Source organism: Diceros bicornis, chromosome 39 (genome assembly GCF_020826845.1).
Source record: "Diceros bicornis minor isolate mBicDic1 chromosome 39, mDicBic1.mat.cur, whole genome shotgun sequence".
In the NCBI taxonomy this organism is placed as follows: Eukaryota; Metazoa; Chordata; class Mammalia; order Perissodactyla; family Rhinocerotidae; genus Diceros; species Diceros bicornis.
Window position 1 is genome coordinate 11,803,053 of NC_080778.1, and position 24,530 is coordinate 11,827,582.

General features: G+C 46.5%; 1 protein-coding gene across 2 annotated transcripts in view; it reads right to left on the reverse strand.

Moving 5' to 3' along the window:
• Window positions 1–20,438: 20,438 nt before the first annotated feature.
• The window catches only part of ZDHHC14 (zinc finger DHHC-type palmitoyltransferase 14), a 279,273-nt gene continuing 275,181 nt past the window's right edge, over window positions 20,439–24,530 (reverse strand). Inside the window, exon 9 of one of the 2 annotated variants that reach the window (XM_058534084.1) lies at window positions 20,439–21,069. In XM_058534084.1, the coding sequence (XP_058390067.1) occupies window positions 20,716–21,069 (354 nt within the window). In that variant the 3' untranslated portion in view covers window positions 20,439–20,715. Of the gene's footprint in view, window positions 21,115–24,530 lie in introns of both variants that reach the window. The other variant, XM_058534083.1, reaches the window with a different exon arrangement.

Here is a 24,530-nt window from a genome sequence, read left to right on the forward strand (position 1 = left end):
CAACTGAAACACTCAGATGGTCTCACTCATGTGTCTGGCGCGTTGGCTGCGGTGGCTGGACCGCTGGGGCCCACTGGACCTCTCTCTCCATCAGGGAAGTCAGCTTCCCCCACGGTGGCTCGGGGCTCCAAGAGAACAAAAGCAGAGCTGCCCAGCTTCTCGAGGTCAAGGTCTGGAGTTGGCCAGCATCCCTCCTGCTGCACTGTGTTGGTCAAAGCAAGCCACAGGGCCAGCCCGGATTCAAGGTGGGTAAAGGAGACTGTGCCTCTGGTTGGAGGAGCTGTGCTCGTGAGCAGAGATGAGAGGATATTTGCAGACAGTCCCCCATGAATGTCATCCTAAGGAGTTTGGATTTTGCCTATAGATGATATGAGGAGCGAGTGAAGGGTTTAAGAAGAGAGGAACATGGTCAGATTGTATTCTAGGAAAAACGCTCTTCCTATAGTTTGAGACTAGATGAAGAGAATAAGATTAAGAGTGGAAAGGACCATGAGGAGGTTGCCATCTATGGTTTAGGCAAGAGGTGATGTTGTGGGTTGAATAGTGTCCCCCAAAAAGATATGTTGAAGTCCTAACCCCTGGTACCTGTGAATGTGACCTTATTTGGAAAGAGGGTCTTTGCAGATGTAATCAATAGGATGAGGCCATTAGGATGGGCCCTGGTCCAACCTGACTGATGTCCTTATAAGAAGAAGAAAATGCCTTGTGGAGACACAGGCAACAGGGGAAGGCCATGTGACAACAGAGGCAGGAACGGAGTGATGCAGCTGCAAGTCAAGGAACACCCAGGACCCCTGCCTACCAGCAGAAGCTAAGAAGAAGCAAGGAAGGATTCTACACAACGTCTCTGAGGGAGCACGGCCCTGCTGACATCTTGATTTTGGACTTCTAACCTCCAGAACTTAGAGAATAAACGTTTGTTGTCTTAAGCTGCTAAGTTTGTAGTCCTTAGTTACAGCAGCCCCAGGAAACTGATACAGGTGACCATGGGTTGACTAGGTAGTGGTGGGGGAATGGAGAACGGAGGACAGATGGCAGAGCTATTTCTGAGGTTGAAAGAGCTCAGTGGCCGACTGCACGTGACGGTGAGGGAGGCGCACAGGACGATGTCACAGGTTTGGGCTTGGCAATTGCTCTGCAGGCTCCTGCTCTCTGTTTCAGCCAGAGTTAGTCTTTGCTAGCCCTTGTTAGAATTTCCCGACTCACTGGGATCACAGCTGCATGTACGGGAAATGCAGGGACCATTGTTGCTCTGTCCACCCCACAGCCAGTCCACACTGATTTTCCTGTGCGGAACCACCCTCTCCTGCTCTCAGTCCATGTGGTCTGAGGGGGGCTGCCTCTTCCCCCACTGCAGCAGAGGACCCCTAGGTCTGATGTAGCAGGTCCCCTGGTGTCCCCTGAGCTCCTGTGATTGGCTCAGAGCTGAGCAAAGACCCGAGTAGGCCTCCTGAGATTGCGTCCTAGGACTTGGCGGCTTGGAGGAGGAACCCTCCAACTGTCCTGCACAGGTGCTGACCTGGGAGGACGTAAACCTGCAGCCATCAGCGACTGTTTTGTCACTCTGAAGGCTGATTCTATCTGAGCGTGAAGCCAGCCTGGAGGAAAGTGAGCTGAGAGATGGAAAGAGAGAGAGAGAGACTGAGAGATCAAGTCCTTTAGACATAAACTGAGCCCTTGCATCAATCTGGTCTGATGCTAGATCATCCTTGTGAAGCAATAAATCCTCTTATTTGCTTAAGCTACTTTGACTTGTGTTTCTGTCACTTGCAACCAAACGAGTTTTTTTTGTGTGTGTGTGTGTGAGAGGAGATCAGCCCTGTGCTAACATCTGCCAATCCTCCTCTTTTTGCTGAGGAAGACCGGCCCTGGGCTAACATCCGTGCCCATCTTCCTCCACTTTATATGGGACGCCACCACAGCATGGCTTGTCAAGTGGTGCGTGGGTGCACGCCTGGGATCCCGGCCGGCGAACCCCTGGCCGCTGCAGTGGAGCGCGCACACACAGCCGCTTGCGCCACTGGCCGGTCCCCCAAGCGAGTTTTGACTAATGTACCTACGTTGCTGGGTAGCCATGCAGATTAACTGGAGAGAGGAATTGCAAATTCCCGGGAACTCAGGGCTCAGTACTGCTCCTTCTGGTCCTTTTCCATCCCCATAGCTGTCTTCTGCAGAGCCTGGGGGAGCGAGGGGTTGACCCAGAGGGGTTTGCTAGAATCACGGTTTATCTTACGTAGACCTAGTTTCTTCAACACAGTTTTTCTGTTACTCTATGCAACCGTCTTCTTTTAAAGTCATAGATACTGAATTGGAAATTGAGGCACCCAGAATGAATGTCCCTCAACATTTGCTGGGTGGTGCAGGTAGGGCTGGAACTCCGAAGCTCCATCCTCACTCGGTAGCATCCTCTGAGAAGCAGGGACTTCCATAGGACAGGATGGGGGAACACAGCATCGTAGTAATCTTACTTTCCCTAGGGATTTAGGAAAATCCAGTCATTTTAGAAGAGAATGTCTTTTGGTAACCACAAAGCTTCTAGAAAAACTGTTCTAAGGAGGTGCACGTCGCAGAGGGGCAGGAAAGCCCTCACATCCTTGCATCTTTGGAGGTAATCACACACAAAGGTGCGAAGGGGGTTTAGTTACTTCTTCCTCTCGCAGCAGCAGAATCGTCCTATATTTTTCAAACACCTTTCCTCTTAGGATCCTCTGAAACTCCTCTAAATCAGGCAGTCGGATGTGTGCGAGTCTAAATAGGGCTTTTACTCTGCAAAGGAAACAAAGCTACTGATAGTGAGGCTGAAATAGCCCCAACCCAGGAAATCCTGGGCCGATTTTCCTGACTGCCAGCTTATACTGTGAACATCCCTAGCTCCCCAAAGATACCAGTGGATGGAAACGTCACATCTCAACATCCACATCTTCAGACAGGAACTGGACACTAACCAGGGGGGCTAATCCATGGGAACGAGAGCCTGCTAGAGCCAGACTCAAGACCGAGGCCATCTGATGGGACGTTTGTTCCTGCTGTGACTTTTCATGAGAGAGATACTTGGGAAATGTCCTCTGTTGGCTTCACGATTTATCCCACCATGTAAATATTTGCTTTGATCATTAATATCATATCATTACTTTCTTGAAGATGTGGCCAGTGTTTGGTTTTTTTGGTTGTGTTTTTAAAAAATATTAATAGGCTTTATTTTTATTTTTATTTTTTTTGTCAGGAAGATCAGCCCTGAGCTAACATCCATGCTAATCCTCCTCTTTTTGCTGAGGAAGACCCGCTCTGAGCTAACATCCATTGCCAATCCTCCTCCTTTTTTTCCCCAAAGCCCCAGTAGATAGTGGTATGTCATAGTTGCACATCCCTCTAGTTGCTGTATGTGGGACGCGGCCTCAGCATGGCCAGGGAAGCAGTGCGTCGGTGCGCACCCGGGATCCGAGCCCGGGCCGCCAGTAGCGGAGTGCGTGCACTTAACCGCTAAGCCACGAGGCCAGCCCTAGACTTTATTTTTTAGAGTAGTTTTCAGTTCCTAGCAAAACTGAGCAGAAAGTATAGGGCTCCCATATCCCCCCACCCCTGCCACACGCACAGCTCCCCCCCACTATCAACTTCCCGCACCAAATGGTACATTTGTGACAATTGATGAACCTACACTAACACATCATTATCACCCAAAGTCCATAGTTTACCTTAGGGTTCACTCTTGGTGTTGAGCATTCTAGGGGTTTGGACAAATGTATAATGTTATGTATCCATCATTATAACATCATACAGAATAGTTTTGCTTCCCTAAAAATCCTCTGTGTTCTGCCTAGTCAACCCTCCCTCCCCCCAGCCCTTGGTAACCTCTGATCTTTTTACTGTCTCCATAGTTTTGCCTTTTCCAGAATGTCATATAGTTGAAATCACACAGTATGTAGCCTTTTCAGATTGGCTTCTTTCACTTAGTAATGTGCATTTAAGATTCCTCCATGTCTTTTCATGGCTCAATAACTCATTTCTTTTTAGCACTGAATAATATGCCATTGTCTGGATGTACCACAGTTTATTTAACCACTCACCTACTGAAAGACATCTTGTTGCTTCCAAGTTTTGGTAATTGTGAATAAAGGTGCTATAAACATCCATGTGCAGGTTTTTATGTGGACATAAGTTTTCAGTTCATTCAGGTAAATACCAAGGAGTGTGATTGCTGGCTCCTATGGTAAGAGTATGTTTAGTTTTATAAAAAATCACCAAACTGTCTTCCAAAGTGGCTGCACCATCTTGCCTTCCCACCAGCAGAATGAGAGTTCCTGTTGCTTCACATCCTCGCCAGCTTTTGTGTTTTGGATTTTGGATTTTGGCCATTCTAATAGGTGTGTAGCGGCCAGTGTTTCTTTTTAATGACATTTTGGGCAACATTTCACGTTCTGACTTTGGATGCTGTAGTTCAATCATCTTGAATGAAAGAAAAGTGTAAGAGAAGCAACTCATACGTTCATCATTCACTAGTCAAGTATTTTTTTGAGTGGCTACTATGTGCCAGACACTGGAGATTCTCAGATAAAAGATGCTCTCCTTGCCCTCAAGGAGCTCACAGCCCAGTGGGGAGAATGAGCAGCATAGAAGGACAATGAGCACATGGGGTACATAGGTGGCAGGAGACTGCTGTGCTCCTGGAGGAAAGTGTCAGAAGAGGACTCTAATCTAGAGAGAAGGGGAGGGGACAGGGTGCGCATGGTGAGGAGATGGCCCAGGAGCCTCTGTTGAGGGGTTAGAAGTCATAGGTTACTATTTCACGGCTGTTGGAGTTTCGGGTTTGAGGATGAAGAAGCAAAGATTCAAGCTGGGAAGGGATGTGACTGGGTTTGCTTCTCAGGAGGACCCCTGGCCCACGTGCCAGCAGGGGGATGATAGACAGGAGGGAGGGAACTGCGGGTGTGGAGGGTGGAATCTGCAGATCCACAGGCCCAGCTGGTCCTTCTCCAAATGCCCATGAAGCGCCAGTCTTGCCCTGGGAGCGCCTCTGGTCTAGCAGCAGATTACCCAAAACCTTGCTTCCAGGATAGGTTTGACCTCTTCTCTTTACTCCTCAGAGCTGGGCCTAGAGCTGCTGACAAACTAATTCTAAAAGGCTGGGTTCAGCTTATTGATTCCCCTCTCCTTGACTCACGCTCTGGTGGAGGCTCAATGAGTCATGAAATGGCCATAAACAGGCGGCAGACATCAGAAGAGGTGAGTGAGGGGCAGGGACCCACACGTGCTACCTCCACTCTTGAGTCCCTGACAGATGGCTGTTAATATCCACCCCCGCCCCCATAACCGCAGAGTCCGCTCAGCATCTCCGCAAGTGTCTGTGCAAAGGTCACCTGTTGGGAGGTGGCGATGACGCAGGAGCTTCATCCTGCTTTAGAATGGGAGATGGCCATTTCCTTCTGGCCCTCACTGGCTTCTTTTTTTTTAAAGGAACTCAAACTAGCAGTATTTACACACCATTAAGCCCAAGCAATTATGATGACTGTGCTAAAAATCCATGAAGAGAGAAATGTAAGATCTTTCCACAAACACAGGATATTGGTATTTCTCAAACTCATCTGAAGTTAGCAGGCAAATGACACATCGATAGGCCTTCTAAGCTGGAGCCAAGTGCAGCAGGACACACAGCAAGTGCAGCTTCTGGAGGATGGGAGCTGGGGTGTGGGTGGGGGGGCGGCGCCTGCTGCTGCGATGTTGAGTTCCCTCTGAATTAAGATCTTTCGTCTATTCAAAAAACATTGAGTGCCTACTCTGTGCCAGGCATTGCTCTAGGAACTGGGGATACAGGAGTGAGCAAGACAGAGTCCCAGTTTTTATGGAATTTACGTTTTACTGGGGGACACAGGCTATAAACAATTCAATGTCATATATAACATGATGTCAGGAAGCAAAAACTGCTCTGAAAGATTTAAAAAGCAAGGTAAAGGGCTAGAGATTGAGGGAGGGGGTGGGTGTTTCAGAGACAGGGCTTTGAGCTGAGGGAGTTGGTCACAGGATGCCCGGGGAAGGAGGTCTCGCCCAGATAGCAAGGGGAGGGGGCTGCGTGTGCCTGAGGAGGAGAGGCCAGGGTCGCTGGAACATGGCCAGGAGGTGGGAGGGACGGGCAGGGAGCTGATTCCATCCTTGCGTTGGCCCCACAGACCATGAGGTAGAAACTCCACATGGCCGGGAACTAAGCGCCTCTTTGTGGCAGGTACAAATGTCATAGTCAGAAACTTTAGTGAAAAAAGCTAATTTTTGAGAACTACTTAATTTCCAACTCTGAGCCCACACAGCTGAAAAAACTCTGAGCGACACAGCTAAAAAATTAGTCTAGATACTTCTAGGTAAACTCAGTCTAAGTCAGGGATTTCTTTAGTCGAGTTAGAGTCTCCTCTGACTCTCACACTGGAGACTTCTCTAGAATCTGTGTGCCGTTTGAAACAGTGTCCTTTGGGAACAAGCCTCTGGTCCTTGAACGCTATCAGCTTGGTGGCCTCTGCAGAGACGTGACTCCCCTCTCGGCATCTCCGGTGTCTGCCTCAGCTGCAGTGAGGCTCAGGCTCATGGCGTCCGGCTCTCGGCAACCCCATCTGACCACAGGCAGGGCCACGGCCACCCTAGTGTGCTGCTCACCTTGTAAACATTACAGATCTGTGTGTTTGCTCAGAAATGTTGTGACATATGGCAGTAAAGCACCGTCTTCTTGCAAACACCAATCTATTATGAATTTCCCCAACAGATGCAAGAAACAGGTCTCGAGGACCCTTCTCCTAGGTTGTGCGCAGGTGCTCCACATGGTCCAGGCACAGGACATCCAGTTGCTTCTCTCTGCCCATCTGGGGCCTTGGAGCCAGGGGGATGGGGTTCTCTGTCTCTCTGCTTTTACCGACCTGCTGCGGTTTCCACTAGCTGCTCTTATGCCGGCTGACAGAGACTGTCTCCTTAGATGACCCAAGAAGTGAGGCCTGGTCCCGTCTGCCTTCAGATTCCTCCAAATCCCATGGAGAGGGGTAGGCCTCCCTCGATGAGACCCCACCAAGGTTTGCCCTCTATGGCTTGAACGTCTCCTTCCCTCAGTCCAGGCAGAATTCTCCACTGTTCTCCCTGTGGTGGAAAAAAATGGCCAGTTGGTATCCTTCCAAATCTTTGTTTATACTCGGACTCAATAGGTCTTTTCTCTTCAAGTTACTATCTCTGCCCTGGCCTTACAAAAGCCTGTGTGGATGCTCCAGGATAAGAATTGACTTCTTTCTTCTGGGCTGTGCCAGGACCCCCTGGACGGGCCATGGGCTCAATGAGTGGAGGGTGGTGGTGCAACAAAGAACTGAGAGGAAATATCTTGTTTTTCATCCTACAGCTCATCACTGATCTTGCTGTGAATTCTTCCAGGAATGAGTGGGGCACAAATTCATAACTTGTCAGTGTCGCTCAGCTCTTGTAGACGGGCTGATTCATGATTAGACAACATCACAATGTGGTCGATGCCTTGATAGAAGCTGCATTGGTGGAGGCTGTAAGTGGCTGTGGATACCACCCTCTCTACTCTCCCTTCTCCCACAGACTCTTTATCACTCTGACTTCCTGGCCTCCCTCTCCCCTTCCCCAGAAACAGACCAACCAGCCACTCTTCAGAGCAGTGTTTCTCAAAGTGTGGTCCTGAGTGGTTCTCAAAGTGTAGTCCTGATACTGATACATCAGTATCACCTAGAAACTTACTAGAAATGTAAGTTCTCAGGCCCCACCCCCGACCTACTGAGTCAGAAACTCTGAGAGTTGGCCCAGTAAACTGTTCTATCCAGCCCTACAGGTGATTCTGGTGCCCCCTAAAATTTGAGACGAGCTGTTTTAAAGGACTGTCGAGGCATCTCTGGCCCGCTGCCGTCAGGGTTGGGCAGAGCGGAGACGGGAGGTAGTTATGCAACCACTTCCTCCCCATCACAGGGCGTTCTCAAAATGCTCTGTGCATTCCTGCCTCACCTGCCCTTTACCTTTGGTGTGTCCCCGGTTCCTTGTTGTTGGCATGTGACCTTCACAATAGAAGTTTTCAATTCCTGAAGAAGACCCTCAGAATTAGAAGCAGTTCCCTGTGCAAGCAGATCCACGTAGGTGACACACAGGTCTTCCTGGTACATGTCCTGCAAGATTCTGAGGCATTATCCATCGAGTGTGGCCAAGCCATCAGTTCACAGCCAAGCAAGCCGCCATGTTTCAAAGCAATGGGACAAAGATAGGTGTGGTTCTCAAAAAGTGGCGTCTAGGGAACCGACGTGTGGCCCCTGGGCTCAGTGGGCTGCAGGGCTGCTTCCCTCTGCTCAAGTTCAAGGTCTGTCCGGACCGAGGCACCTCTGTGTCTCCCTCTTAGACGACATCTTAAAACGCCAAGGCTAGGGCCGGCCCTGTGGCCTAGTGGTTAAGTTTGGTGTGCTCTGCTGCAGCAGCCCGGGTTCAGTTCCCAGGCACGGACCTACACCACTCGTCAGTGGCCATGCTGTGGCAGCGACCCATATACAAAACAGAGGAAGACTGGCTCAGATGTTAGCTCAGGGTAAATCTTCCTCAGCAAAAAAAAAAACAAAAAACAAAAAAAAAAAACCCACCAAGGCCTGCAACACCTCTTGACATTTTTCAGCAACAATTTCTTTCTTTCTTTCTTTTTTAAAATAATTTATGTTTTAAATTTTTCTTTTTTTTTTTGGTGAGGAAGATCAGCCCTGAGCTAACATCCATGCCAATCCTCCTCTTTTTGCTGAGGAAGACTGGCCCTGGGCTAACATCTCTGCCCATCTTCCTCCACATTCTATGGGACGCCACCACAGCATGGCCTGACAAGCAGTGCAGCAGTGTGTGCCCGGGATCCGGGCCCAGGCCGCCAGCAGCGGAGCGTGTGCACTTAACCGCTACGCCATGGGGCCGGCCCCAAACAATTTATTTCTTTAACTAAGGATTTTATCATTTTCTCTAGAAAATTGGAAGGAAAAAACCCTAAGAACCTCCTTTATTCCCGTAATCTTTTATATTTCTAAACATGTTAAACTTAGTGTTAAGAGCAACCAAGGTATATGCAATATAGTTTCATGCATTTTTTTCTTAAAGATAAATTAGTCTAGGTCTATAAAGTCTCCTAGGATTAGCATTATGTTTATTTACACTTGCTCCAGATTTATTTTTAAAATGTTTTTCTTCTCCAGGATCCCAAATTCCTGAAATCTTATACCTCCAACACATTGATCCTGCCAGGTCCTCTTCATTTTCCTGCTCAAACCTACTCGCCCTCTGCTTCTTGCTCTTTGCCAGTTAATATAATTTAAAAAAGTGTTTGCTAAAATGTTAACGCTTTGTGACTCCTGCGCTGTCGGGTAACATATTTGCTCTATGAGAGAGGCCTTCAATGTCTGCAACTCAGAATTCTAGGTGCTATGGCCCGTGGGTGGGAGACAAGGTAGGTTTGGCTCCTGAAACTGGGACCAGGTGAGCCAAGAAACAGGAAGTGACTTCCATGGTGCCAGCTGGGTGAGTTCTATGGATTACCAACATGCTCATAACCAATGACGACCTCTCTATGACTACTCAAGCGGGAGTCTTCTCCCTTCACTCTTTAGAATAAAAAAATTAAAAAACCCAAGATATTCATGTGAGATCTCTACTGCTTATCCCATTGCCTGTGTGTCAGGGACGTCCCAGGTTTGTGAACTGGGAGGAACTATCAACACTCGATTCTCTCCTGGTGTGCACCCAAGTGTCACTTAGACAAGCGTTCTCAATTTGGGATGACTTGAGGGCATAGTCCTTGCTTTGCGGATAACCCATCTCCTCTCAAAGGCATCAAGATCCTCGCTTACTGCTGCAAACCATCTCAGAATTGAGTCTACAGCCAAATAATTTCCGATGTCTTGTGGATCATCTGTATATTTGTCAGCTTTTCTATAAAACACTGAGACTTGAACGTAGTTCAGCTGGTTACCATGGGTTACAAAAATGGAAGTGGATTCAATTAAAAAAAAAAGTATAAGAAAAAGACCTGCTTTCCTCTTAGAAAAAGCACCGCTCTCCTACACAGCTCGTAGAGGCTCCTTCTCCTTCCCAGCAGGTGAAGAGTGCTGAGGAAAGGGTGTAAGGAATTCTTCTCAGAACGGATACCACCTGATGATGCACTGATAAGGAGGTGTTGGGCATAAACAAATGCCAGTCCCTTCTGTTGATAATGCAGAATTTAAAAATAGATCAGCCACAGCAGCTGGAAGCTCACACATGAATTCTTGAAAACGTATAGAAGTCCATTGGTCACGAGGAAGCGCCAAATCACTAAGAAGCTGACATGTCCAGAGGTGGCCAGTTTCCTTTCCGGAGGTCCCTAGTTTATATCCTGTACACGACAGAAGCGAGGGGGCGTCCTTGTGAAGAGGGAGGGGGCACTCAGAGAACTCCAAACCAGTGTAACAGGTGAATTTGAGGGGGCTATGAGCGTCATAAGAGAGCTCCTCATAGTCACATTTTCAGCGATCTTCCATCATGTTCTCAGATTAGATTTTATTGCAGAAAATTAATTCTCATCTAGATCTTGGGAAGCCAGCTGTATGAGGCAAGGCACCCCAGGATTCTAGTGAGATAACAGAGCATCAGTTGATGGGGCCTTCCTATGGCCTCTACCTGGCTGATCTGCAGTTATTATTTAGGGACGTGGAGAACTCTATTTGACATTTCTACGAGAATATTGGTTTGGAACAATCTTTGGTGGCTTCTAAATCCATCTGTTCTCATTATCCCCAGAAATTGTGTTTTCGAGTGCAGCTTCCAGATTGACCTAACAAATTAATTAAATTTCAATCCTCAGACTAAATTTCAATCAGAAAATCCAGATGCTGCCAATAGATATGTTTGCTCAGCAGATTTCTCAAAAGGGGAGGTTAAGAGGAATTTTTGCATGTTGTCATCTCCTTTGTACCTTTCCAGAGTGTTGATTAGGTCAAGGAAACCTTTTTGAGATGTTTTACAAAATAATCAATCTTTTTTCAACATGATGTTTAATGTCAGCTAGATACGCCTCAAAGCAATTACATGTTTTGATTCAAGATGTTAACAAAAAAAAATAAATTTTCAGCCCCCAGTGAGTTGTCCATGTTTGGTCAAGTTGGATTGAGCTGTGGAATCATCTAGAATTTCTGCCAGAAAATTATCTCAGTTGAAATTCTGAAGGCTCCAAAGAAAGTGGAAAAGCTTGTTTTCAAGAGATACCTTAAAAGCATGGCTTTTTGAAGCAATTTAAAGCATTGAATTTAACTATTTAGAATCTCTGGAAATAGCAAACTTAAGGATTTCTTTCAGGTTTTTATTGTTGTTGTTGTTTCTAGTAGAGACTTTAAAGAAATCTGATGAGTTCCATGTGTTTCTTAAGATGGATTTAATCTATCCGGTAGTGAAATAGCAGCAGATGGGGAGTCCATGCTCCAGGAGGCTCAGGGCTCTGCGGGTTTTAGAACTAGGCTCAAGGCTCAGAACTTATGGAAGTTTGGGGTTCAGGAATGCTTAGGGGTGTTTAGATCCTAGGACTGTCATTAGTACTATTTCAGGTAAATTGTGGACTATTTTGTGGACTGGCCTAGGATCTAAATACCATTTATGATTTTTGTTTCCATGAGAAAATATATTCCAAGTTCTAAGCCAATTTATGGAATATAATCTGTTGGTAAAAAGTGTACATAATATGTATTACTATATAAAAAGTAGTGTGTACTAATATAGCACAATCTCTAATACATTTGAGTATATGGCGTATACTTTCATATACGAGTACACGCCACATCCTCGTGTCATTCTCAATTTGTCATTACAGAGTAGCCTGGTTTGGGACATGAAAGGGAGCTACTGTCCATTTGTCAGTCATTTTGCACCTTCATCAAATACAGTCAGCTCGCCTAGCGCCTGTTCTGAGCACGTGGACTGATACTGGCATCAACACCAGTGACATGCACGGTGCTGTCGTCCGTGCTGGTGGCAGTGATCACAAGAGAGGTGGTGCCTGTCCTTCTGGAGTTCAAATTCTGTAGATGAGAGTTAGAACCTTAGATGGTATCTTGACACTCATTTTATGATGACCTGAACAAGTCATTTAATATTTCCTGCTCTGTCAAATGGAGAAAATAATACTGATTGCCCATTCATTTCATTGAATCGCCCATGTTTCTGTTTCAAAGTAAAAACGTGATTTTAGCGAAGTTGCATATAAATATTTATTGTGTGTCTTAATTCAAGGGCAGCTTTTACCAAAGATCTATTATCTAGAAATAAATAATTATGAGTATATGGTACATACTTTCTATGGTATATAAAGTGACGCACATTGTTCAATGACTAACACTATGTCATATGTCCAACGGATGCTTGTTAATGGAACTAGTTAACAGATTTTTATTAAAAAAATGTTTTAAAGCATGTAATCCACAAATAATCCAAGTTATCTTACTATTGGTCACAAATAGTATATTTTAAAAGTTCTCTCACTTTTTTCTATCGATAACTGACTTAAGATCCCAATTTTATCCCAAATTAGAATGTGTGCCTTGCCATAGGAAGTGAAGGGGAAGAAGAAGAGGCCTCAGGTGGGCTTGTGGAGGTGAGCCAGACGTCGCATGAGCACTGAGTAAGACTTGCTTCTAGCTCAAGTTGAATACACGACCTTGAATCTCAACAACTTCATTTCTTTACAGTGAGGACACATAAGCGGGTAATATAGAAGGTGGCCTTTCTCTGAGGCCCTTAGGTCTCAGGATGGGGTCCCTCTGGGAGTTTGGGTCTTTGTTTCTTGAACTGTTGTCTCTGTATCCTCATCACCTCCATGCCACCTTCCTGAGCATTTGAGTGTCCTGCCTGGCAGGCCTCCATGTTTTATGGGGAGAGAGGACATTCACATGAAAATATAAATCACAGGTAGTGCAGAAAAAGTATCAAATGTGTGACAGAAATGTTATGGAATTAGATAGTGGGGATGGAGGTGCAACCTTGTGAATATACTAAAAACCACTGAATTGTATAGTTTATTTGATTTTTATTTTTTATTTTATTTATTTATTTATTTTGGTGAGGGAGATTGGCCCTGAGCTAACAACCGTTGCCAGTCTTCCTCTTTTTGCTGAGGAAGACTGGCTCTGAGCCAAAGTCTGTGCCCATCTTCCTCTATTTTTTGTATGTGGGTTGCTGCCACAGCACGGTGTGATGAGCAGTGTGTAGGTCTGCCCATGGGATTCCAACCAGCAAACCCTGGGCCGCTGAAGCGGAGCACACGAACTTACCCACTACCCCACTGGGCTGGCCCCCTGAATTGTATATTTTAAAAGGGTAAATTTATGGTACATCAATTATATCTCAATCTAAGAAAATATGTGATGGACCAGGTATTTGAGGAATTCAGAGGAAAGGAGTCCCTCAGGCTGTCAGAGATCTCATGGAGGTGCTGGTCCTTGAGCAAAGCCTTAGAAGCGAGGAAGGACTCAGAGGAGTGAGTCAGGGAGAGAAGAGAGAAGGTGGGGAGGATGGGAAGCACATGGGTCCTGCTAGAAGAGAAGAGGGACAGATAGTCAGAGAGGGAGGCACAGGAAGAAAGAGACAGAAGGATGAAAAGAGCAGTTGGGGCCAGATTACAGAGGGTTTGATGTTGATCCAAGCAGCATACGGGCAAGAAAAAGCCTTTGACAGTCTTACATCCGGGACCTGAGGCGTGCCTAGCAACAGTTGAGGAAGATCAATTTTCCCTGACGGATTTGGGAGGAGAGCTCTTGGCAGCCATCATAACACTCTGGGGTAGATAGTCAAGGTGGTAATAAAGTGGAAAAGAAGCACAGATTTGATGGATATTGTAAAGGAAGAATGGCCAGGACTGACACCTGATTGGACATGGAGAGTAAGGGAGCATCAAAGACCACTCTGGAATTTTCAGCCTAGGACCCTACTAGGGAAGCAGCAACTAGAACAAGGGTTGGTTTGGGGGAAAAGATGTTGAATTCAATTTTAGGCATTCTGGTTTTGGGAAAAAGATGGGACATCTAAGTGGACATTGAGCCAAGAGTAGCATGCATGGCGATCCCAGAAGCTATTCATTCATAGGAAAGGAAGCCAGGCCCAGAGGCTCCACATCTTTCCCAAGGCTATAGAGCTAGTTGTAGGCAAGTTGGAGCCAGAATCCTGTCTGGAGTGCTTTCTGCCTAGCAGGCGGCTGGTTCAGATGTGGGGCTAGCGCTCGGGAGGGAGGTGAGATGGAGATGGAGAGTTTGGAGCCTACAGTGGGGGCGAGAGTAGAAGGCATGGGAATGGCGAAGTGTCTGCAGGGGAACGGAGTGAAGGAGAGCAGAGGGCAGAGGACCAAGCACTGCATGTGTCCTCATTTAGGAAGTGTGAGAAGGAGGCGGAATGCAAGGAGATGCCAACTGGAATAAAGACAGCAGTGTCGCCGAGCCAAAGTGTGGGAGCTCTGGGGAGAAGCACAGAGCTTGCGTGAGAAGGAACCTTCGTGATCATCCAACTGCATGGTCGCTTTTCTCTTCCAGAATCACCCACTGATGCAGCTCCAGAGTCCAGATGTTGAAGAGAATGTAGACCAAGGCCACTGGATTTGGCCACTGGAGACCTTGGAGAGCACAGTCTCAGAAGCATGCCGTGAAGGGAAGCTGGGACGGAGGACAAGGAAGAGGTGGTTTGTTTTGTCTTTTAAATAGAAGATGGTTTGGTGACCTAGGAAAAGTTACTAATAGAATGAGAGAAATTGAAGATGCAAGGGAGACTGGGCTGGACCCTGAGGTCTTGGAAGAGATGGGGTCATGCCTACTTTAGCAAGTAGGAACTCTCTCTAAAGGGAGAGAAAAGTGGATGAAGACAGAGCTTTTTTTGGTGGAGAGGAGAATGAATGCGACAACTCAAGCTGGAGGGTCTCATTTTTTCAGTGAAGGAGGAGGTGAGATTATCTCTTGGGATTATCTAGTAAATACTCATTTTCCACTTCTTTCTTACTAACAGAACCCCAGTATTATCTGGGTCAGCAATGTGCCCAGCTAAAGCACCACATTTCCTAGCCTCTTTTACATATAGGGGTGGTCATGTGACTCAACTTTGGCCCTGGAGAAATCACAGAATGAGGTTTCTGGGAAAGCTCTTTAAAGAGAGCCGTCTTAAGTATCGTATGCCCATTTTGCTCTTCCTCCCTTCTCCTTCTTTCCTTCCTGGAATATAGCTTTGAAAGCTGGAGCTGCAGCAGCTATCCTGTGACCATGAAGTGACCTTGAGGATGAAAGCCAGTGCTAAGAATGGCAGAGCAGAGAGAAAGAGGTCAGGACACTGATGACATTGTGGAGCCACCACACTGAGCCTGGATTGCCTACCTCTGGACTTATTTTGTATGACAGAAAAGACATCTCTTTGTCTAAGCCACTGTTATTTGGGGATTTTGTTACTAGAAGCCAAACACAATTCCCATCTGGTAAGGTTGGAGGCTAGTGTGTGTTAGAAGGTGGAACACAGAACAAGTGGACTGGGGGGTTGAAGTTCTGCATTGCTCTAAAGTCATTTGTGAATTGAAAAAGTTGAGAATCACAATTATAAGAAACCAATCTGGATATCTGTGATCAGAAAACCCTATTATTATCCAGATGGTGTCTACATAGTGCAAATTCATTGAATGCAAATCGATCCTACTCTTCCCTACACCTTGCTGAACTTGACAATATCTATCTTATAAAGATAGAGGTTTACATTTGATGCCATTAGCAGTTTTTATTGAAGGAGGAAAATACTTTATTTCAGGTTTAAGAAAAATTCTGCAAACATTGATTAAAACATGAAAGGCACTTAAATAAGCATAATTATTTCTGAAAACATGCAATGTTATGTCTTATCGTGTGCTCACCATTGTTCAGATTTAGGACTTTGAATCCACTAAGATTTTAAAATGCCTTTTTTTAAATGCCAAAAACTTTGACTATTGTGAAATACCAACCCAGAATGCCCTGGGCAAATGGTTAGCAAGGCTTCAACCTTTTTTTTTTTTTTTTTTACTGCAGGCTAAAACCATCTCCAGTCATATAGAACCCAGAAAACACATCTCGTTCAATATACCATATGGCCTTTATGTTTAACAATCCATCTTAAAACATCCCTGGCAATTAAGAGAGTTGCTCATTCACATCTTCATAAGCAATGCCAAGTATCTTTTAAAAAGTCAACAATTGATGGAGGAAAAGTCTTTGCCTTAGCATGAGATGCTCATCTGCTTTCTAATCCACTCTGAATGTAATTCCTGGGGTTCATGCGATTGAAAAAATAATTCCAATTGAGGCCATTTATCTAGCTGTGTGGCAGCTGCAAATTCAGCTGCTCCAGAAACAATCTAATCTTCAACCTCCCAATTATTTTTAACATCTGGATTCGTGTACTAACCACTCGTATTTGAAAACCCATCTTGGCTGTATTATCAGGACCGGGTATAAGAGGCAAGTAGACAGAGGGTTAGCTGATTTACAAAACTCTTAGCATCTTTGACATTTATTGGAAAGAAAATGACACTTCAGCTTATTTAATATTTCAAAGATCACTTATTCATATAAGACAGAGAGACACGTTTCAAGGGAACAAATGAGAGGCAGGTTTTTTACGAGGTAACATGAAAAACAGCATACAACACCATACGCAGACCTCCAGGGTCGGCGGAGGGGACCAGGAGGAATAGGAGTCCATTTGAAAGGCTTTCTCATTTGCATAAGAATATGCTAGACTCCCACAACTCACAGGTACTTAAAAATGTAAACATAGATTTGATTTAGGCTCAGCTTCCAAACAGTTGTAAGGCATTAATCAAAAAAGTATATTTAACATTTGTTCTCTTATTCTCTTCTCTTACCGGATCAAGAACTAAATGGGCTACACCGTGTGTTCATGTGGATGAACGAAAGACAACTAACGTTGGAAACATTCCTTCAACTATTAATGCGAACCCCTGATCCGTTCTAGCTAACTCAACAACCGTAAGCCAAGGTGGAGAAGCAGTGGTATCCTAGTGAACTGGATGGTTTGTGGGCTGAGCTTTGGAAGAGGGCAGCCAAGTTATAGAGAAGTATTTGCTGGGGTGGGGAGCACGGGGGTGTGAGACCCGCAGAGGACCCAGTCAGGCTCTGCCCTTCGGTAGCCTCTGTGTCCACCAAAAGGTGAATCCCGGATGGCTTGCGTTCCAGCATTTTCCTGGAGATGCCATCACAAGCCCCAGTGCCAAGGACATCTACTGCCAATTTTGGCAAATCCACTTTTCTTGCTGTTGAAGGCCCAGGCCCAGGGCATGAATAGCTAAGGGAAGCCAGAGAAGAGGCCTGACCCACTCAGGTCTCAATAGGAACAAGGCTCAATCAATGCGGTTTGCTTCTCGTTTTGAACCCCAGTCAGCATCCTTAACACAACAGGTGAAGACCGCAGTGCACTCAGAGGGGTGGGGCAGAGCTCTGAAAAGACGCTTCCTCTCTGCTATTCTGGACCAGAACAGGTATTCGGCATTTTGAGGGCGCAGGGCGGGGACATGCCTTCATTCTCACAGGCTGAAATAACTACATTTGAAAGCTGGAGTGAGCATTTTTCAAATGGGTACAGCACACTTTGCTGGGCTGATTCTCTCCAGGCACAGAGTGACATGTCATCATGCCCTTTCAGATGCAGGCTATTGGCTGCCCTGATGCTCCTTCCAACATCCTTCCCAGGGACCAGGGCATTCAGGCTAAATTCAGCCTTCAAGTGCCTGGGAAGCCTGCGGTCCCCAGAGCATTTCTGGGAGAATGAAAGCAGATGAATTTTTAAATAACAAAATGAGTGCGTATGTGCATGTGTTTGATAATAGTCCAAGCTTTAATAGCATGGTAAAATATTTATCTTATTTTTTATAGCTAGCATGCAATCAATCCATAACACACTGAAAGAACTTAGAAAGATCAAGGTCTACTCAGCCACAGCTAGATGGAACCACTCAACATTAAGTATATATATATATATATATATATATATATATATATCAGTTAACAGGAAATGCAGACCCATCACCAGGCAAGTCACCGTCCAGAGACTGTCCCTCTACCCAGCAGGAACAAGGGAGCTCCTGGGAGCACAGTCATCCATTCTGCAGACTCTCCATTCTTTTCCAACTCACAGATTGAAGGGTTGTGGGTATTTCTCTGGTTTGGGGTTTTAAGAAGTTAATTGTCTTAGCAAATTAGACCACTCAAGTTCATCTCCCTCTTGGACCCTGAATAGTCTGATTTGTTTTACCAAAATTCCCATCCTTTCTTTGATAAATGACGCTAAGGGCATCCAGGGGACCAGGTTGAGGGTAGGGTGGGGGATTGATAATAAATTTTAGGGACATATTCATTATGTAAAGACAAATGAATGACGATCCTTGCTTCCTGGATTTTTTCATAATGAGGTGGGAAAACGGGCTGGTCATGCGGAATCAGCAACCATGGAAGTGGAAATAGTTAGAAACGGAAGGACTCTAAAGACCATTGTCTTTGTCTTCCAGGTGAAGAAGCTGGAATGGACCGGGCCACATGGGTACCAGAGTGAGAATTGAGCCACCCTTCTCTTCTCACCAGGGCTGACCCTCTCCAGGGGTCCCCGGGGAGCAGACGGAAGGGGGCAAAGAGCAGGGCTGGTTCGGGAAGTTGTGGAAGGCACATGGTGGGGCTGTTGCTCTTTGCTCACAGGCAGTGCGTGCGAGGAGAATCCCTGTGCCTTGATGACTGTGAGTGTGTGTGGTTGTGTGAGGAGGGGCTCTGTCCCCTTATTATAAATTTCAAGTGAGTGCAAGTAGTTAGGAGGTCCAGAAAATCGAAAATGGCTACACACAATTTACCTTTTCCATTTTCTATTTGCATATACAATATGAAAAATAAAAATGGTTCAGTGATACCATGAGGCAAGAATTCTACAGTTATTTTCAGCACAAATTATTTTTTGGCTTATGAAAAACTGGCTTTATTCCAAATAAGACTTGAAATTGTGCTTTTCTTCTTCTTTCCTCCTTTCTGTTTCTTTTATATAAAAAAGCAACTCCTTCTCAGGAGAAACAGCCTTTTTCCATAAATGCAAATTGTTTGGGGCTTCCTGGACCACTGATCAACACATCTTGTGTTTCATACGGTTGAGAGGAGCAAGAGCATGACTTGAACTTGAGTAGATCTGGCTGTTGGATTTACCATCTGGAAAGAGGCAGGGACAGAAGCCGGCTGAGTCCCTGCAGCTGCCGCCACAGTGACTTACTCCCTTAGCACAAAGCCAGTTCCCTTCTAGACGATAAATGAACGTGAATGAAGCGGTAATTTTCTTAATTCCATTCTGATTAGTGTCTGAGTTACCTGATCTTGGCCCACACTGGAGGCTGGTTTCTCCTCCTCATTTTCTGATACCTTTACTGGACCTCAAGTTGCCCTTCTGAGCTTCGGGGATCCATTAATACAACACAGAGCCGAGTAGACGGTCCCATCGAGCACCTCCTCCCTGAGCACTCTCCCCTCTACCTGTTGTAGATTAACTGCCATGTGACCATCTGTCAATGTGGAGCCACTTCCACTAAGATTGTATCAAAAAGAGATGATTAAAGAAAAAAAAAAAAAGATGGAAAGCTACTCTCTTATCTAAGAAATCATCCCATAAATACCCCACGATTCATTGATCTGATTTTTGGCTGTTTGGGGACCACCCCTCACTAAGGAGACTTCAATAAAACCAAACTCCCTGCAGGCCATCGGATAATTTTGTTGTCATTTAAGCTGTTAAGGATAACTGTACACAGATCCAAAGTAACAGAGGACGTCATTTTATTGGCTGTCCATGGGAAGTTTGGTCACACAAGGAGGAGAAGACTGTGGGGGGTGTGGTACAACACAATGCTCGGCTGACTACTAAACAGAAGGTTAACTGATCCTTGATACGATAGAACCCCCGCAGCCCTCGAGAGCCCGGGTGCCACCCATCCATGTGCAATTAAGCTGAATAAGCTGGCGAGTGACGGCATTGTCCATTAGTCTTGGCTTGTTGCACTGTCTTCCCGTAAAACAGCACTTGAAAATTCACAAAAGTAAAAGAAAGAAAGAAAGAAAGCAGCACTTCCTCTTGAATACCAACACCACCGTAAACAGACTGTCGCGTGGCATGCAAATCCACATCTGGTCGTTTGTTCCCCTTAGGTTTTCGTTTGTGTTTTTCTTTTTAAATTAACAAACGGAATGGCATGTCTATTTCAAATATTAGTAGCATAACACTTAAGTGCAATTTCAGTCTGGCCACAAGGGTCGCAAACCTTCCGGGTGTCTGTCCCAAGAGCAGCAAGCAGACTGCGTAACATCCAGGCATCGTCCTTTCCTCTGAGCCTGATTGCAGCCCCTGGAGGCTCCCCCCTCCCCATGCCCACCCTTCATATTCCAAACGCCTGAAAATAGCTACTTCACTATTTTCATTATTATCATAGCGGTCAGGGTGGGGAAGAAAATTCCAGTAAAACCAAACTGTAAGCACATGGGTCCTGCCCGCCTTTGCCATCAGAGAGCAATCCATTTACTCTTCCAGTGTGGTCTCCGTGCCTCAGGACCTGGAGTTGTCCTCGCCATCATGCCATTGGGTCATGAGAAAGTTGCTGTGGGGGGCGCCCTGTCTCCCCCTCCCACTGCCCGCAGTCGCAGGGCTGGGGCCACACGGTCACACAGAGCTGAGCTTCACCAGGCCGCGCACTGAGTCTTCATGCAGAGCGTCCTGGCTGGCCAGGCCCAGGACGTGCATGGTGCGGCTGTGCGCCAGGGGGCTGCCTGCCAGCATCCTGGGCGGCGAGGGTGCTTCCTCTGGTGTCAGGAACTGGTGGCCCATGTGCTCCTCTTTCAGGGGCAGTATGTCTGTGAGCACGGCCTCGGCGGAGAGGTTGGGCATGGAAGAGGGCGGCGTGGGCTGCCCGAGCGTCAGGCTGGCACAGGGCGTGCCCAGGCCTGGCTTTCCGGGCAGATGCAGCTCATCGCTGGTCAGGCTGGGCTCGCTCTGCAGCAGGGGCGTGGCTGCGGCCTGCAAAACGAATTTGGTGCTCTGAATGCACTGGTCTTGGTCGCACTGAAGAGCAGGAAGGAGCCAGCAAAGAGAAGGCGAGATGAGATGACACGGGGTAGGGAAGGAAGGGGGCACAGGGGCAGGGGGAGGGTGGGATGCAAGAGAGAGAAACCCATTAGTGACACCTCAGTCAGACAGGGGCAGAGAGCATGCACAGTAGCCCAGTTTCTTTTGGAGACACCCAGCATGTGGTTAATATCAACACGTGGCAGCTACATAAGCTGCTCCAACTAACAGTCACCCACAGGTGCCTGGGGAGCAACATGCAGCCTCAGACTACAATGCTCCTGGCCCTTGTTCACAGACAGGACCTAACTTAAAAACAGTCCCAGAGTCACAGGCTTTACCACTGGCAGCAGTTGGAGGTGGCTGTTTCTTGTATGCTGAAAGCCACTTTTTTGGTGTGTCTGAGGAAGATCAGCCCTGTGCTAACATCTGCCAATCCTCCTCTTTTTTTGCTGAGGAAGACTGGCCCTGTGCTAACCTCCGTGCCCATCTTCCTCCACTTTATATGGGACGCCCCACAGCATGGCTTAGCAAGCAGTGTGTCGGTGTGCGCCTGGGATCTGAACCGGTAAACCCCGGGGCCGCCGGAGCGGAGCATGCGCACTTAACCGCTTGCACCACCAGGCCGGCCCCTGAAAGCCACTTTTACTATATTGTTTTAAATATATAGGAGCCTGTACACTCATGTTCATAGCAGCATTATTTACCATAGCCAAAAGGTGGAAGCAACACAAGTATCCATCGACAGATGGATGGATAAACAAACTGTGTTATGTACAGATAATGGAATATTGCTGAGCCATGAAAAGGAAGGGCATTCTAACACCTACTACAACGCAGATGAACTCCGAGAACATCATGCTAAGTGAAATACACCAGACACAAAAAGACAAATACTATATGATTCCACCTCTATGAGGTACCTAGAATAGCCAAATTCATAGAGACAGAAAGTAGAATGGTGTCTGCCAGGGCCTAAGGGCAGGGGGAATGGGGAGTTATTGTTTAACGTATGGAGTTTCAGTTTTGCAAGATGAAAAGAGTTCCGGAGACGAATGGTAGTGATGGTGGTATAACAATGTGAATGTACTTAATGCCACTGAACTGTAGGCTTAAAAATGGTTAAAATGGTACATTTTATGTTTTATATATTTTACCACACACAGAAAAAGAAAGAAAAACACAGGGGCAATAGAAGCTCCTGAGGGTCTGATCAGACTGTTCATAAAAGCCCTAGAATTCTCCTGTGCTAAATTTTCGTCACCCTCAAGCACCACTAGCTGAGCTTCTGTGGGTTTTTAACCTGTGAAAGAGAATGCCAACATTTTAGAAGATACTTCCTTTTCTTCTAAGTGTACTTAAATCATATCACATCTCATGTCCTCTGCATCACTTTACTCAGTGGGCAAAGGAAACAGTGTAGACACATTTCTAGTCGGTGGAACGTGGATCTCTGATACCTTTGTAAACCCTTCCCTTGAGCTACGGACAAGTTTCAGAACAGCCAGAAGAGACTTCACGTGATTCTGAGATCTTAAATGGGAGCCTGCATAGTAACCCGTTTCGGGAGCAGCTTTTCTGGGGGAAGGAGGAGGAACAGGTGTGGATAACAGGAGAGCATATCGGGCCTTTGTGCTCAAGCAGTAAGCTAGGCACTCCACTCCGTTCCTTCAGAACTTCTTAGAACAAACACGATTCCCCTCTTGACAGACAAAGACCTTGAGGCTCACGTGGGTGGTGGCTTGCTCAAGACCTTACAGATAAAAGTAAGGGCTGGATGCAGGATCTGGGGTTGGGATTATTCCACTGCAAAACTCTTTCCACCACTGCACATTTGACACAGAGCAGGTGCTTAAGACAGTCCCCCTCTCTCTTTCTCAGAAAACTCTAGAGTTACCGCAGAACCGCGTCCTAATAGCTCTGTGATGGAGGAGCTTCACCCTCTTCCCTCCACCCAGAACTGCCATCACTCACTCACCACCTCTAGGCACAGAAGCATCCTGAACCAAGCAAAATGTGGCCTTCAGGGGAAGAGGCAGAGTTTACCCAAAGTGGAAATTCCTTTGGCTTTTATTTCATTTGCTCCAGTGTGTGTCCTTCCTAACCAAGTGGGTTTCTCTCTAAACCACAAGTGATAGGCTATCCCCTATGCTGCCGTCCCCCAAGTCTCCGAGAGGAGCTGGAAGAGCCACAGTCTCTAAGCAATTCACAGGTTTTAGAAGTTAAAAGACCTTGCTTCCAGGACAGAATAGACTCCTGAGGGAGCTCTAAGAAGGAAGGCGAGTCTCAGGGGAGATCCTGGCTTTTCTCTCATTGCTTCATCCCGGTCAAGGTGTTACCGCGGCCCCTGGCCCCATAAGACATTAACCACAACTCTGCTTAGAACAAGCCTGACATGTTCTCTTTAGCTTACAGGAAACCACAACAAGAGGAAGGAGGACATGGCTGAGACATAGAGTCAAAACCCCTTAAAACTGATTGAAGGCAACACGGCAGTCTGACTTGACCTGACACAGACCCCGAAGCTCATTATACACTCATTATAATACATTACCCTGCTACATAACACACCCACCTGTGCCATGACAGTTTACAACTGCCATGGCAACGGCAGGATATAACCAAATGAGGAAAGATAAGAGGTGGCACCCTTGTTCCCCAGAAAAGCCGGCCCTGTTCCCCAAATACTATGAGCATTCCTTCCCTTCCTTACCTAGACTCCTTATCACAGCTGCTTAATCACCCCAAGAGCTGAGAGGTTGATTTGTGAACATTGTTCCCACTTCTCCATTCTTTGGCCATTGAATAAAAGCTTGTGCGTTGAACGCTCAGCTTTGGTTTCGTTTCAAATCTCTGACACCAAACAGAAAAGGACCCTCCGAGGAAGAAAGGGCTGATTGTGGGTTTGAGGCCCACCAGCTCTGGGCTGTTCCTTGGGTCCCCTCTGATTGTGGGTTCAAGTCCCACCGGGGGAAGCAAAATTGGTAACAAAGGGAACGTGGAAACATTGAGATGCTGAAAAAAGGACTGGGAAGTGAGGGGAGGCTGCTCAGATGAGATTAAAACTTTTTAACAAAAAAGTGCTTGGAAGGGGCCGATCGTTGGGCATCAATTGTCATTTCATGCATGCACACTCCCGACCATCACCTGTATCATTTTTGCCACAGTAGTTCTTTTCCAGTGGGTGACTGAGCTGCTTTCTCTCCTCCTGCAGGGAATTTCAGCTCGGGGCAGGGAGGCTTTCTGGTGGGGGATGCAGAGCAGCGCAGCTGTCAGGCTGCAGACAGCTCTGGTCCATGTATGTTTGGCTCTGCTCTCCAATACTGTCAGTTTTGTTCAGCACAGGACGAGGTCCGTCCTGACAGCACGGAGGCGGAGAAGAGCAAGCTTCCTGATTAAACATTCATCTTCTG